This window comes from Pseudonaja textilis, chromosome 10 (genome assembly GCF_049901715.1).
Source record: "Pseudonaja textilis isolate UNSWEBS1 chromosome 10, rPseTex1.2, whole genome shotgun sequence".
NCBI classification, from domain to species: domain Eukaryota; kingdom Metazoa; phylum Chordata; class Lepidosauria; order Squamata; family Elapidae; genus Pseudonaja; species Pseudonaja textilis.
Window position 1 is genome coordinate 10,026,219 of NC_141999.1, and position 14,131 is coordinate 10,040,349.

Consider the following 14,131-nt stretch of genomic DNA (forward strand, 5'->3'; position numbering starts at 1 on the left):
TCAAGCTGGCCATGCCTACCCTAGCCACACCCACCCATCCCCCCCCCAAGATCAAACACAACCCTATTGCAGCCCTCAATGAAATTGAGTTTGACATCCCTGTTCTAGATTATCCCATTTATCACTTTGCTTAGCCTCTCTACAGTCCCTATATTATTTGAGAGTTTTCTGTTGCTGCACAGACTAAGGTCCTCCAGGTTTCTGATTTTAAAACCATTGTGGACTGTCAGCCCTGCTAATACACCAGCAGGGCAGCATTTCTCATTCCAAACCGCATCTCTGTTTTTGCTGCAAGGCTATAGGAAAAGCAAAGGAAATTGCTCCCTCCCCCTGAAAAGCTTTGTTTTGAAAGAGATGACCAACGTGGGCTTGTAAATGGGCAGTCGGGCCTCGTAAATTTGGCTCAATGCTCTGTGTTTGGAATCGGATCAATAGGCCAACAGACAAACTAGAGAAAGGTTATTGATCTGTATTTTCACAAAAGCTCTCCCTTCTGGCCCACAAATCAATCAGCAGAAGCCTTGTGAAGAGCCGTGTCATAGGATTCTCGGCAAAAGAGACAAGATGTGGACTGAAAGGTTCTTTTTATCTGGATGAAACAGGACAACTCAGTTAGAAATGAAGTGCTTAGGGTAGGGTGTCTCAACCTTGGAAACTTCAAATGTGTGGACCTCAACTCCCAAGATTCCCCAGCCAGCAAATCCATTTTTGTTATCACGAAGCAAGGCATTTATCTTAGGGCTCTAACAGCCAACGTTTCCAGATTACAGATTCTGAACCCTCCTTGTCTCTAAATTTAAATACCTATATTTGCCAAAAACTTAGAAAAGGGAGCATTGAAAATATTGCTAAAACCTTGACAGTTTGAAGATGGATGAACTTTAACTCCTAGAATTTACTGCCTAGCAAGCTGACTGCTGGAGAATTCTGGCATCAGAAAATTGCCAAGGTTAAGAAACAGTGATTAGGATATTAAAAAAATATAAAACCTAGGACATTTGAAAAAATACCATGTATGGTGCTCTTTGAGCTTGGTTATTTTCTTGTAGACGCTTCACTACCAAACTAGGTAACATCATCAATGCACCGCAAGTTAATGTTTTCAAGTGGATATAGAATTCAAGGTGATGTTAATGATGGCTGCAGCATCCATTCTTTAGTTGAGTATAATAGCAGGCCGCGCACTGGTTGTGAACAGAATCAGAAAGAATGAAAGCCCCACTTTCAGGGGTGGGTTTCTACCAGTTCTGTCCACCTCTGTAGAACCGGTAGCTCTGAACATCAGCAGACATAGAACCGGTTCTATGTCTGCTGATGATTTTGCCCACCCATCGACCCACCTGGGCTCTTGCCTGATCTTTATTTCCTGATTTTTCAACTTCAACTGCCGAACAAGGCACAGTTGCAGTTAAGAAAACAAGAAAAAAGGGCTGTTTCAAAGGCTGCTTCTTGGCAGCAGTGTGCTAATGACGATTAACAGGCATCCCGGACCGGTAGTTAACCCTGTCTATCCCACCCCTGCCCACTTTCCGGATATTTCACACTTGGAATCCTGCATCCAGTTTTGGTCACCAAGATGTAAAAAAAGATGTTAAGACTCTAGAAAGAATGCAGAGAAGGGCAACAAGGATGATTAGGGGATGAAGGCTAAAACATACAAAGAATGGTTGCTGGAATTGGGTATATCTACTTCAGTCTGATGAAAAGAAGGACAAGGGGTGACATGATAGTTCCAGTATCTCAGGGGCTGCCCCAAAGAAGAGGGAGTCAAGTTATTCTCCAAAGCTCCAAAAGGCAGGACAAGAAACAACGGATGGAAACTAATCAAGGAGAGAAGCAACCTAAAACTAAGGAGGAATTTCCTGACAGAACAATAAATCAGTGGAACAACTTGCCTCCAGAAGTTGTAAATCCAACATTGGAAGTTTTTAAGAAGAGTTTGGACAACCATTTGACTGAAATAGTATAGGTTTCCTACCTGAGCTGAGGGTTGGACTAGAAGACCTCCAAGGTCCCTTTCAACTCTGTTATTCTACTCTACTCTACTCTGTTCTGTTTTGTTCTAATTTCTATTCTATTCTATTCCTGTATTCCAATTCCTGTTTTTCTAACTGGCTCTTTTATGTCGTCCAGAAATACCTCTTCTGCCTGGGGGTGAGGAGGATGTTTGTGCATGCACACCTTTTATAAAAAGCCGGTATTTATTCAGAGGACAAACCTGAATTGGCAGGAGGAAATTTTTGAAAGGGATGGTTTGACCACAATTGCTTTGACATTTCGCTGCACCAAGATTTTTATGAGTAAAGGGCTGGTTGGAAAATTCAGTCCACCGCATCAGTGTTACATAAAAAAAAAAAAAGGAAGGGTGGGGGGGGTTGCACAAGCTTGTTCCCATTATCGTTCCCTTTCCATCCATGCTCACTGACGTAAACTGCTCTGGGGTCTAATTATTATATCTCCCCCTCCCGCTTTACGTGAATGGATTTGTGATTTCCTCAAAATGCTAAAACCACAGAGAAAATAATGTGGGGGCAACAAACAGTTGCTCTTACTCTCGTATATCACTGTTAGAAATGTTCAGCGTCTATGTGACTATTTCTGGTAGGTCTTAATAAGCTGTTTCTGATTAGGACCAAGTGATACATTTGATGTAATTTGACTATTGATATGGGAAGATTTTTTTTAAAAAAATTAAAATACTGGAGACCACCAGCCAGCAGCACCAAAGACATTCCAGATGTTGTCCCCAGAGCATGCAGAAGCTCTCTACAAGAGATAGAGGTAGAGGAAAATGTTCGTTTTGGGGGTAACAATGCCAATTATTATTATTATTTCCTTCTGGAGAAGGAGGTGGCAGGTTGGGGAATGTGGCAGGTAGGGTAGCTTGGGAATTCTGGACGTGGAAGTCCACAGGTCTTAAAGTTACAGGGTTATTTCCATCCATGCCTTGCAAGTGTCTCTGCTAAGGATTGTGCAATAAAGAGTACTAAAAATGTGCTTTTATACCCACTGCTTCCGTTGCACTTTCTTATCTTAGCATTCGCATATCTGCCAATGAACAATATGAGACCTTCTTGGGGTTTTGTTTTTTTCTTCCAGCAGAATGGCGAAGCTTCCTTATTCGAAGTGAACATCCGCTATGTTGGAGGACTTCTGTCTGCGTATTACCTGACAGGCGAAGAGGTTGGTACCATTTGCACGTCTGATTTGCAATATGGATTTCCTCTTGGAGAATCTCAGAAAACCACACCTGCTCCCTTGCCTAAGCCAGCCTAAATGGCACCTCTTGATAAATACCAGAGCACCGATGATAGCTGTTGATTAAGTTGGGCATAATTACTTGGCCTGGCTCATCCAGTAGGAGTTTCCTTCTGTGGACAATTTCTTCTGGACAGTTCACTGGGTTGGTACATTGGCCACTGCAGAAATGCCGCTGGTCACGACTTTGTTTTTGCATTCTGAATTTATTAATGGCTTGAGGCTACCCTCACCTCACAAGGGTCACATTAATCACTGCTGTGAACTATCTTTTTTTTTTTAAGTGACAACCATTTTTAACTCTACCACCAAAGCCCAAAAGTCTTCCTTGGCATTAAAGCCATGTGTGATGAGCTCCTAAATTTCATGGACTCATTCCAAGACATTCTTCATTATCTCAACAAGGGAGAATGCACCAGTGAAGGCATTAATTGCCATAACCTTCAGGTATTAATTCTTGGAACTGAACTACCTAGGCAAGTATTTCCATGAAACAGCTACAAGCAGGAATCCCTTTGCTGAGAACTTTTATGAAATTTAGGATAGGCAGTAGACTTAAAAAGAGATTGATATACTTTTGTACTTTGGCGGTCAATCTGCTTCTGGGTGCAGTTCAAGGTATGGCTATTGCCTTTAAAGCCCTTTATAGATCCTCGGTGGTACAGTGGTTAGAGTGCTGTACTGCAGCCTACTTCTGCTGACTGCCGTCTGTCTGCAATTTGGCAGTTCGAATCTCACCAGGCTCAAGGTTGACTCAGCCTTCAAATCCTTCCAAGGTGGGTAAAATGAGGACCCAAATTGTTGGGGGAAATAGGCTGACTCTGTAAACTGCTTAGAGAGGGCTGTTAAAACACTGTGAAGTAGTATATAAGTGTAAAGTGCTATTGCTATAGCATTGGTCCAAAATATCTACAGAACCACCTTCCCGCTGTAGCAATGGTCCCCAACCTTTTGGGCACCAAGGACCGGTTCCTTGGAAAAAAGGTTTTTCCATGGATCGGAATGGGACGTGGTTTCATGCGCTGCCTGCATCCCATGGATGGGGCTTCACTTGTTTGCACCGCATGGTTTCTGGCATGCCGTGGCCCAGTGCTGGTTCATGGACTGGGGGTTGGAGACCCTTGCCCTATAGGATTGGCCCACCGTATTTGTGCTAGAAAAAGGTACCTACTGCAGCGCAGATCCCATCAGCCAAGTAATTTTGGCTGGTGGGGATCCATGAAATGGCTTTCTGCTACGGTCCCCACCTTCAGAGCTAAGATCCCCCCCACCCCATCTCTTTTAGCCTTCAGGAAAAGCCTTTAAACCAGGCTATGGGGTTCTGAAGGAGGAAGCCCCCCAGGCCCATCCTTCAAAGAATATTCTTCTCCTTAGAGTAAATGGTCTCAAAGGTGACCTTGCTTCCCAGGCCGGTGACTTGCACCACCATAATGAACTCTGCCGCATGATATCATACCGCAGCAGTACCGTTCCTGCTTGTTTTTCCATTGTTCCGTGATACACACTGAGACTGATTGCACTATATATTTTTGATGGCATAGAAAGGTTGCACAAAAAAAAAATTTCTAGGACAGAAACTGGAGCAAAGCAGTAGTTTGGCCCCCTGCTGTGGCTTTGCATATAGAAGAAGGGAGCTGCGTGGTTCCAATGAGAGACTGTAAGACTCTTGCTGTGCAAAAGTGTTATATGGTCACCTTTTTGTCTTTTGAAAGGAATAGCAAAGCACAGCAAGATGTGACTTCTTTTTTTTTTCTTTCCAAAACTGGTTTTATTTTTATTTTATTTTTTTTTACTTAATTAAAACAAGTTAGCTTTGCCACTGCGGCCTTGGCAATGGTGCTTTCCTCATTTAGACAAAAGCTTTGGATCCTGCAAAATGTCTCTGTAAATCATTTAGCGTTCTTCTCCTTATAACAAGTAAACTCTTGATTAATATATCTGCAGAACTATGCGGTTGGTTCTCGCTTTTCAGCAAGTTCAGTTCCTGTGATGACTGGAGCAAATGAGGAGTAGGGAGCAGGTGTCCCCGTTTGCAAGTTTTCCTAAAAAGGCTTGAGAAACTGACTAGAACAGGGAATTGTTCAAAAGCTTTACAAGTAGTCCTTGACTTGAGATCATATTTGAGCCTTGAATTGTGGTCGTAATTCAACTGGTGGTTGTTATGACAGCCCACCAGTCACAGAGAAAGAAGGGGTGTGTGAAAAGGTGATGGAGATACCTAGTTCTCTCCTTTCACTCAGAACTGTTTTCAATCCTGGTCAGTGTCTTACTTTGTGATGGCGTCAAAAAAACCCATTGATTTTGATGGCCTTTAGTGGAGCTTAGAGGTGGAGAAGAACTTTTTTGAGAGCTGAATGCATTCAGAAAGAGGCATCATTGTTGGGGTTCGCTTGTATTTTTTCCTTAAGTTCAAAAGGCTGAATTTTTCTTACCTGAATTCATTTCCAGTCTGGGTTTTTATCTATAATATGGATGTTTGTTTAATTGCTGAATTGGCTCATACAATTGCTTGAATAGTTCATAATAGTTTTCAAGGACCTATTGAATACAGGCCCTTGAAAAAAACAAAATGAAAGAAGATTCATTTCCTTGCTCATTACGCTTTTAGTTTCAGTTTGTAAGGGGAAATAATCTTGAAATGGTAAAATAGATAGAAATCTAATTAATTGTTTTAACAGTAGAGGGACAGCAAACTGCGCTGAGAAAATCAAAATATTGAAGATCATTTAAAACAGGCCAGGCATCAAGGCTTCTAATGCCTATTAAAGATCAAACCCACTTACATACTCTACTACTCCATGGTGGGGCAATCCAGAAGCCACCATCCAAAGCCATTACTACCCCTTCAAACTTAAAGGGATGGCAGAGAAAAATAAGATTTGTGTGGTTTCCACAGTGGAAGCCCCGAGATGGTTTCTCATCTATTTTTTGTCTCATCTTTTAATATTATTACTATCTTTTATTCATTAAACATGAAACTCAGTCAACTGAACATTTAAAAATGTATCACAACTATCATTGACTGGGTCTGAGGGTTGATACGGGTTGCTGCCAGCATCCTAGGTATCAACAAGTATTACTACTATTGTCAACTCATAAAACATTGAAGTTGCCCGAATTGTTAGGGAAAATACAGCTGGTATTCCATAGTAGCCTATTAAAACCCACGACAGACCTCCTAAAGACAGGGAGTCCAGGAACGAAACCCCGCCCGGGACAACCCCTAACCTGCCAAAAAGCATTTGAAACACTGAGAGAAGTATTTGCAAAAGAACGAATACTGAAGCATCCTAACCCCGAACAACCCTTCGTCATTCAAGCAGACACCAGTGAGGTGGCAGTGGGAGCAGTGTTACTCCAAAGAAACAACCAAGTGCCAGCCACTTTGAAACCATTCAACCATTCAATTTTGGGAGTGTGGCTTGAGGCTCATGATTTAATTGGAGTAACTGCCAGAATCCTGACTACTACTACTACTACTACTACTACTACTACTACTACTGTCTCTTTTATTCATTAAACATGAAACTTAGTCAGCTGAACATTTAAAATGTGGTTATTGTTATTATTTATTATTATTATTATTACCACCTGTACTCTAGTTGTAAATAGGAGCTAAATTACATTCACACTGAGAAAAGATGCTCACAGCTATTGCATCCAAATATTGCCCATTCAGTCTGGGCAGAAGAACAGTAGTCTACGAGAATGGTTCTCCAAACCCATTTCTCTTGAAATAGCACTAGCCCTAGTACTTAGCAATAGCATTTAGAGTTATACACAGCTCCATAATGCTTCACATCCCTGCTTGTGTCTTGCTCCCAACAATCTGGGTCCTCATTTTATTGATCTCAGAAAGATGGAAGGCTGAGTCAACCTTGAGGCCTGTCATGTTTGAACTTCAGGCTGTGGGCAGAGTTTGCCTGTAATGCTGCATTCTAGCCCCTGTGCCACCAGGGCTCTTGATGTACCTGGAAATGCCTCCAAGTGGCTGAACATATGGAGATTTATTAAGTTTAGAAATCCAGCTCCCATTAATTATCTGCTTCTTGACTCTCTCCTCTTTTTCTTCCAACAGGTCTTCAAGAGCAAAGCTCTAGAACTTGGAGAGAAACTTCTCCCCGCCTTTAACACACCAACAGGAATCCCACGAGGAGTCATCAACCTGGGCAGGCAAGGAACAGTAATGTGTTTTTGCTAACAAATAGAGAATAAGAGGAGAAACCTACCTGGATTGAAGTAAGCAATACAGATAGTCCTCAGCTTACGACCCTAATTGAGCTCAACATTTCTGTTGCTAAGTAAGACAGTTGTTATAAGTGAATTTTGCCCGACCTTTCTTGCCACAGTGGTTAAGTGGATTCCTGCAGCGGTTAAGATGGTTGTTAAGCGAATCTGGCTTCCCCATTGGCCTTGCTTGTCAAAAGGTCGCAAAAGTTGATCTCATGATCCTGCAGCCGTCGTAAGTATGAGTCAGTTGCCAAGGGTCTCAATTTTGATTGCATGACCATGGGGTGCTGGGATGGTCATAAGTATGAAAAACAGTCATAAGTTACTTCGAATTGTCACAAGCAAACTATTGTAAAAAGATTTCTAAGTTTTTATTTTATTTTGACAACAAACATTGACAAATACAAACATAAAACATCAAATAAAACCATCTTTCCATTGCACAGTGTGTCACTTGGTACATATCTTTTGTGCACAATATTAACAGTCTTTCCCTTCAAAATACATTATTAAAGTTCGTATTATATACATATAAACCAACTAAACATACTATAACTTCTTATTAGACTTTGTTTAAACATAGCATCCTTTTCAAGCAAATCTCAACTTTACAAAACCTAATTCATAGTATCATTCGTTTCACTGTAATCAATTATAGCATATTATTACATTGTCATATCATTACTATAATATTATGACATATTATATTTTATTTTCCTGTTTTCTTATCTAGCCATTGGTAAAATAAATCCCAAATTTTATACTATTCTTTATCTTCTTGCTCTCTAATTGCTAATGTCAATTTATTCATTTCTGCACATTCTATTATTTTCTACCAAACTGTTGTAAATTGAGGACTATCTGTAATGTTTTCAATGGGAGCCAAGCCAATGCTGTCAGAAAGCAGATGTGGATAGCTTTCAGTTTCTCCCAGACTTCCCCCAACTTGGCACTTTCTATCTGTGGGGAGGCTGAGATTTCTGGGTGTTTTAGGCTCCCAGTGATTTATTAACCCAGCTGAATTTGGAGAATTTTCCAGTAACTCTTGCAGTGGGGCTTTCATTGACTTAAATCAGAGGTCTCCAAACTTGGCACCTTTAAGACTTGTAGACGGGAGTTGAAGTCTACAAGTCTTAAAGGTGCCTATTTTGGGGACCCCTGCCTTTAATCAGCATTTCTCAATCTTGGTGTCTTTTAAGATAGGTGGACCAGAATAACCCAGCCATCTGGGGAATTCTGGGACTTGAAGTCCACCTCTCTCAAAATCACCACGATGGAGAAATATTGATCTGAGGCAATGCTGGGTGGGGAATTCTGGGAGTTGAAGTCCACATATATGCCTCCAAGGTTGAGAAACTGTACCTTGGATCGTGAAGTTGAACTTCTCCCCAAACAAAGCTCTTTTCTGTTCACAGGGCAGAGTTTCCTCCCAATCTAACCGTGTTCCCAGGTGTTACAGAAACCAGAATGACTCAGGCCAACCTTCCCCTGGTTACTTGAACTGACACTTTTCAGATCTAGCTCCCGGTCATTCTAAATTGACTACAGCTATTCTGGCTGATAACTGGAACTTGAAACCAATATAGCAGAAACTGCCAGGCTGGAGAAAGATTGGCCTGAACTGAAACCAAAGTTGGCGTAGTTGACTAATTTCTGAATTTCGCTTGGAGGTGAATTGAAAAACATTTTCTGCTTCAACGTGCTTGTTCTTTGGAGTCATAACCCCTCTCCGCACCCTTGTTTTTGTAATCACAAAGTTCCCAGCTGTTCTCTTGGTTTCAGCTTACTCATGGCATCTCTGGGTTGTGAGGGTGATAGGAATTTGAAAGATCCTTGCCTGAGATTTTGGGGTGCCCTCAGCTGAGAGAAAGAGGTGAATTAAAATGAACTGGTGGTTGAGCCTTGCCCTCCTTTCGTCTCGCCGCGTTTCTGTAACCTCTCTGCTCTGACTTTACAATTTTTACAATGTTGGGTTTAGTTCAGTGTGTTCCTATAAAGAAGACCTAACGTTTGCTCTTTGAGTTGTCAGCCCAAATCCTAGAGTAATTAATCTTTGCCTTGAATGTCATTCTTGGTGAGCATCCTTAGGGCAGTTTGAATATCACTCCAGACCAGTTGTTCTCGGCCTCAGCAACTAGCTAGGGAACCCTGGGAACTGAAGATAAGATTCGTTGCTTTAGATCAGAGCTCCCCAACCTCTGGTCCATGGACCAGTCCCAGTCCATGGCTTGCCAGAAACTGGTCAGTCAAGCAAGCAAAGCCCCAACAAATGCACATGTGGAACCATGAAACCACGCCCCCACCCAGTCCACGAAATACTGCTCTCCACGGAACCAGTCCATGGCACCCAAAAGGTTGGGGGCCACTGCTCTAGGCTTCCCAAGTTGTTCAATAATTTGGCCGAACATAGTTTTCCCGCCCATCTTTCCCTCCCTCCCATCTCTCCTTCTCATCTCTTTCCCTCTCCTCTCTCCTTCCCATCTCTTTCCTTCCCTCCCTCCATCTCTCCCTCCCATCTCTTCCCTTCCCTCCCTCCCATCTCTCCTTCCCATCTCTTTCCTCCCCTTCTTCCCTTCCCTCCCTCTCTGTCTCATCTCTCCTTCCCTCTTCCTCCCTCCCATTTCTTTCCTTTCCTTCCCTCCCTCTCATCTCTCTCTTCCATCTCTTTCCCTCCCTCCCTCCCTCTCTCCCTCCCTCCCCTCCCTTGAGACAAGGAGCTGCAGGTTGCTCACCACGTGCCTTGATTAGAAAGTGCAGAAGCTGTGCGAATGCTAAGGGATCATGCAGAAGATCCTAATCCAGAGGGACGAAAGGGGAGACATTCAGCAAAATGTGGGGATTTGGGTGACCCAAAGTCTGTCTGGGAAGGGAATCTGCACAGGTTGTCCAACTGTTAACCTGATAGATATAAACAGGCCAAGAAGAATCTCTTTTTCTCCCTTTTTCAGTTTTCTATAATTTAGAAGAATAACTTGGACCTCTTCCTGGAGGCAAACCAAACGAGATTTATGACACAAGAAATTTCTTATGATTTGAGCCTATTAATCTTGTTTTGCTGAGTAGTACTGAAAATGTATTGCTAAGCAACCACCATTTTAAGTAACTAAAATGACATAAATTTTTAAGAAACGGTTCCAAGGTGTTGAGGTTAGAATTTGTATGTATAACTTCTAAGTTCATTTTTTTTTGAGGGTGGAGAATTAATTCTCCGGAAAGCCAAGTCAAGGACTTGCATTTGCCTTCCTGCTTAAAAGTTGAGGTTAGAACCCTGAGGGGAGGGAAGAAAGGCCAATCAGTTTGAGAACACCAGAAGGAAGAAAAGCAGTTTTAAATTTAGCCCTCAATCCTCATTCATTTGAAAATGAACAGCCTGGTTTGCTATGAGAATAACCTATATTAAAGTTAACTTGCGAGAAACACTTATTGGTATCACCACTGTAGGTGGTGAACCTACCCAATGAATGTGACGATCAGAGTATCCAGGTAAGGAAGAAACATCACTGGAAATAAAAGGTAGATTGTCAGCATCCCCTAGGACAAGGGTCTCCAAATTTGGCAGCTTTAGGACTTGTGGACTTCAACTCCCAGAATTCCCCACCAGTTGAAGTCCACAGATCTTCAAGTTGCCAAGTTTGGAGACCTTTGCCTTAGGATAATGGGATATTATAATGGGAGAAAGCCATAGGATATATATGGCTTTTTAGGTTACCCAGTGGAGCTTGGTGTAGTGAGGAAGGGATTGGTCTAGGAGCAAGGAGACCCAGTTTCTAGTTTCCCTTCAGCCATGGAAGCAATCAAGATCAGGGGTCTCCAAAGCAAAGCTGGTTGAGGAATTCTGGGAGTTGAAGTCCACAAGTCTTAAAGTTGCCAAGATTGGAGACTCCTGACCTAGATGACTTTGGACCTACCACTCTTTCTCAGTGTGATGTAATCAGGGGTGGGCTTCAAAATTTTTTAGCAACGGGTCCTCTGCCCGGTTGCTGGGTGGGCGTGGCCTTATCGGCCTCCTGCGTCACAGCGGGGAGGGGCGTTTTCGAGCCTCCGGGAAGGTGAAAACAGCCTCTCTGAGCTCCAGAGGCTCTCTGGAAGCTGGAAATGGGCCTGGTTTTGGCCTTCCCGAACTTCTGGGAAGCCCATTTTTCACCCTCCCCGGGCCTATACACGCTCCCTGCACTTACCTGCATCCAAAATGGGCCGTTTGGGTACTCCGGGGAGAGGAGGTGCGGGGTGGGCGGGGCCAGCTGTGTAGAATCAATTCAACTGTGTTGAATCTTAGCTAGGGGTTCTCCCGAACCACTCCGAACCCCCATCAGCCCACCCCGGATGTAATAGAGTGGACTGGATCCCTAGAAGGGAGGGGCTTCAATTCCAGAGGAGCAAGAGACAGTTCAGTCCAGATAGTCTGTGTGAGAGAAAGAGGGCGAGGACAGACCCTCCCTAATAGCTCTCATAGTATACGTTTAATGTAGGTAGAAGGCTGCTTTGGTTTGATGAGGTTGATGTCCGGTCTCAAAAAATCAAGAAAGGCACACGCAACGATTCAAACAAGATTTCTTTATTTTTCCTCATCTAGAGGCAGAATCTTGCAAAACACAGGTAGCCCTCAACTTGTGACCACAATTGAGCCCCAAATTTCTGCTGTTAAGTGAGACATTTGTTAAGTGAATTTTTGCCCCGTTTTACGACATTTCTCACCTCATTTGTTAAGGGAATCGCTGCAGTCGATAAGTTAGTAACCCGATCGTTACGTGAATTTTGCTTCCCTGCCGATTTTGCTTGCCAGAAGGTTGCAAAGGGTGTTGATCATGTGATCTTAGGCCACAGCAACAGTCATAAATATGAACCAGTTGCCAAGCATCTGAATTTGGATCACATGTTCATGAGGATGCTGGAAAGGTCGTAAGTGTGAAAAATGGTCATAAGTTGCCCTTTTAGTGCCGTACCTTTGAACTATCGTTAAACAAACCGTCGTAAGTCGAGGACTATCTGCCCTATATACTTTGAGAACTACCAGTTCACTTTAGCTGCCACAAAAAAAGTTTCTAAAATCAGGCTGATCAAAAGCCCATTTTATTACCGTCATATCTTACAACTGTAATGGGCAGGCTCCATTACAGTCATAACTTGAGGACTACCTGCATAAACATAATTGTCGTTCTCCTGGATCAGTCCAAAGTCCAGCATTTTGTTCCCAGCCTGGTTCTTGGGACAACGTTGACGGTGAAGGCAGCAAGCTATTTGTCCCACAATAGCTAATCTACAGGTTGCCTCAAAAACAGGGGACTTCTTTTTTTTTTTCTAAAAAGAAGTTTTATGTTTTTATGTTATGTATTTTGTTAGCTTATGTTTGTTTATTGAGGATTAATGATGTTGGATAAGAACATATGAAATAGTAATAATATGAACTATAGTAATATGAAATACATGAAAGTATAAGTTTAATGAATAAAATTGAACAGAAATAAAGGAAGAAACAGCGAGAAGTTGGAAAAGAGTAATAAGATATGAAGTTGAATATATAAGATGCATATTAAATTGTGTGTGGAAACGTGATAATTTAGAACTATGTCATATTTAAATGAGATGTCTTATTTGTTTTGTTAAGCAGTTTTTAGAAAAGATGTTCTATGTTCTTATGTTTTATGTTTTGTTTGTCTGTGTATTCTCTTTGAAAATTAATAAAATTTGTTACAAAAAAAAAAAAGGGACTCCAACCTTGGCAATTTTAAGCCTGGGGGACTTCAACTCCCAGAATTCCCCAGCCAGCTGAAGTTCCCCAGGCTTAAAGTTGCCAAGGTTGGAGTCCCCTGCGCAAAAGCATCCTCATAGCTGTTGGCAGACCGACTCGATATTATCATTATTTATCTTCTCTCCAAACCACTTGTAATTTAACCCCCTGAAACGGCTAGGTTTAAGGGAGATCTGTAGTGGATTTACCCCTGTGGCGATTGATACGATTCATCTAAAAGTATTAAACCGCACCCAGAAGCCCGTCTTATTTCCCCAAATCCTAGTCAGAGAAAGAATTTGGCTTTTCAACACCTGTAAGTTTTTATTTTATTTTTGTAAAGGTTACAGTGGAACCATCCTCTCTGGAGTCCATTGAGCGCCCTCTGCTGCCTCCGTGTAATTCCTCACTTCGGATAATCATAGCTGTGATAATTGTCTTTGCGGGAAAAGAAACTTTAATAACCGCAATCTGCCTCCCATGCTAATCAAGAGTTATTAGGATCAGGTCTTCCTGTTTTTTGAAGTGGCAGTCATTGAACTTCTCACAAGCCGACAATTACGGAGGCTATTTTCAACCCAATCCTAAAAATATAGGCTGCTCTGCAGAGGTTGAGATGATCTTAATAGACTGTAATCAAGATGGTTGTGTTGGCTGATTGGAGAAGATGAGTAAGGAAGCAAAGTCCGGGAAAGTTCCTACGATTGCTATGCTTTTTCTTAAACTCTGTCAATTTCCTGCAGTTTTACCACTTGGCAAAACCAGGATGTTTTGTTGCATTTCTTGGGGCCTTGGATCTCTAGATGTTTCCTTTTCACCACAAATTGTCCCTGCTGCTTTTTCCATATGCTAAGCCCGCCTCTTGAATGTTTATGTCTTTTAAAAGCATAGTCATGCATGTCAAAATGCACACTG

At 42.2% G+C, this 14,131-nt stretch overlaps 1 protein-coding gene across 2 annotated transcripts in view; it reads left to right on the top strand.

Moving 5' to 3' along the window:
* The window catches only part of MAN1C1 (mannosidase alpha class 1C member 1), a 174,755-nt gene that overhangs the window by 137,901 nt on the left and 22,723 nt on the right, over window positions 1-14,131 (top strand). Inside the window, exons 4-5 of one of the 2 annotated variants that reach the window (XM_087939648.1) lie at window positions 3,100-3,183; window positions 7,337-7,431. In XM_087939648.1, the coding sequence (XP_087795774.1) occupies window positions 3,100-3,183; window positions 7,337-7,431 (179 nt within the window). The remainder of the gene's footprint in view (window positions 1-3,099; window positions 3,184-7,336; window positions 7,432-14,131) is intronic. The other variant, XM_087939647.1, reaches the window with a different exon arrangement.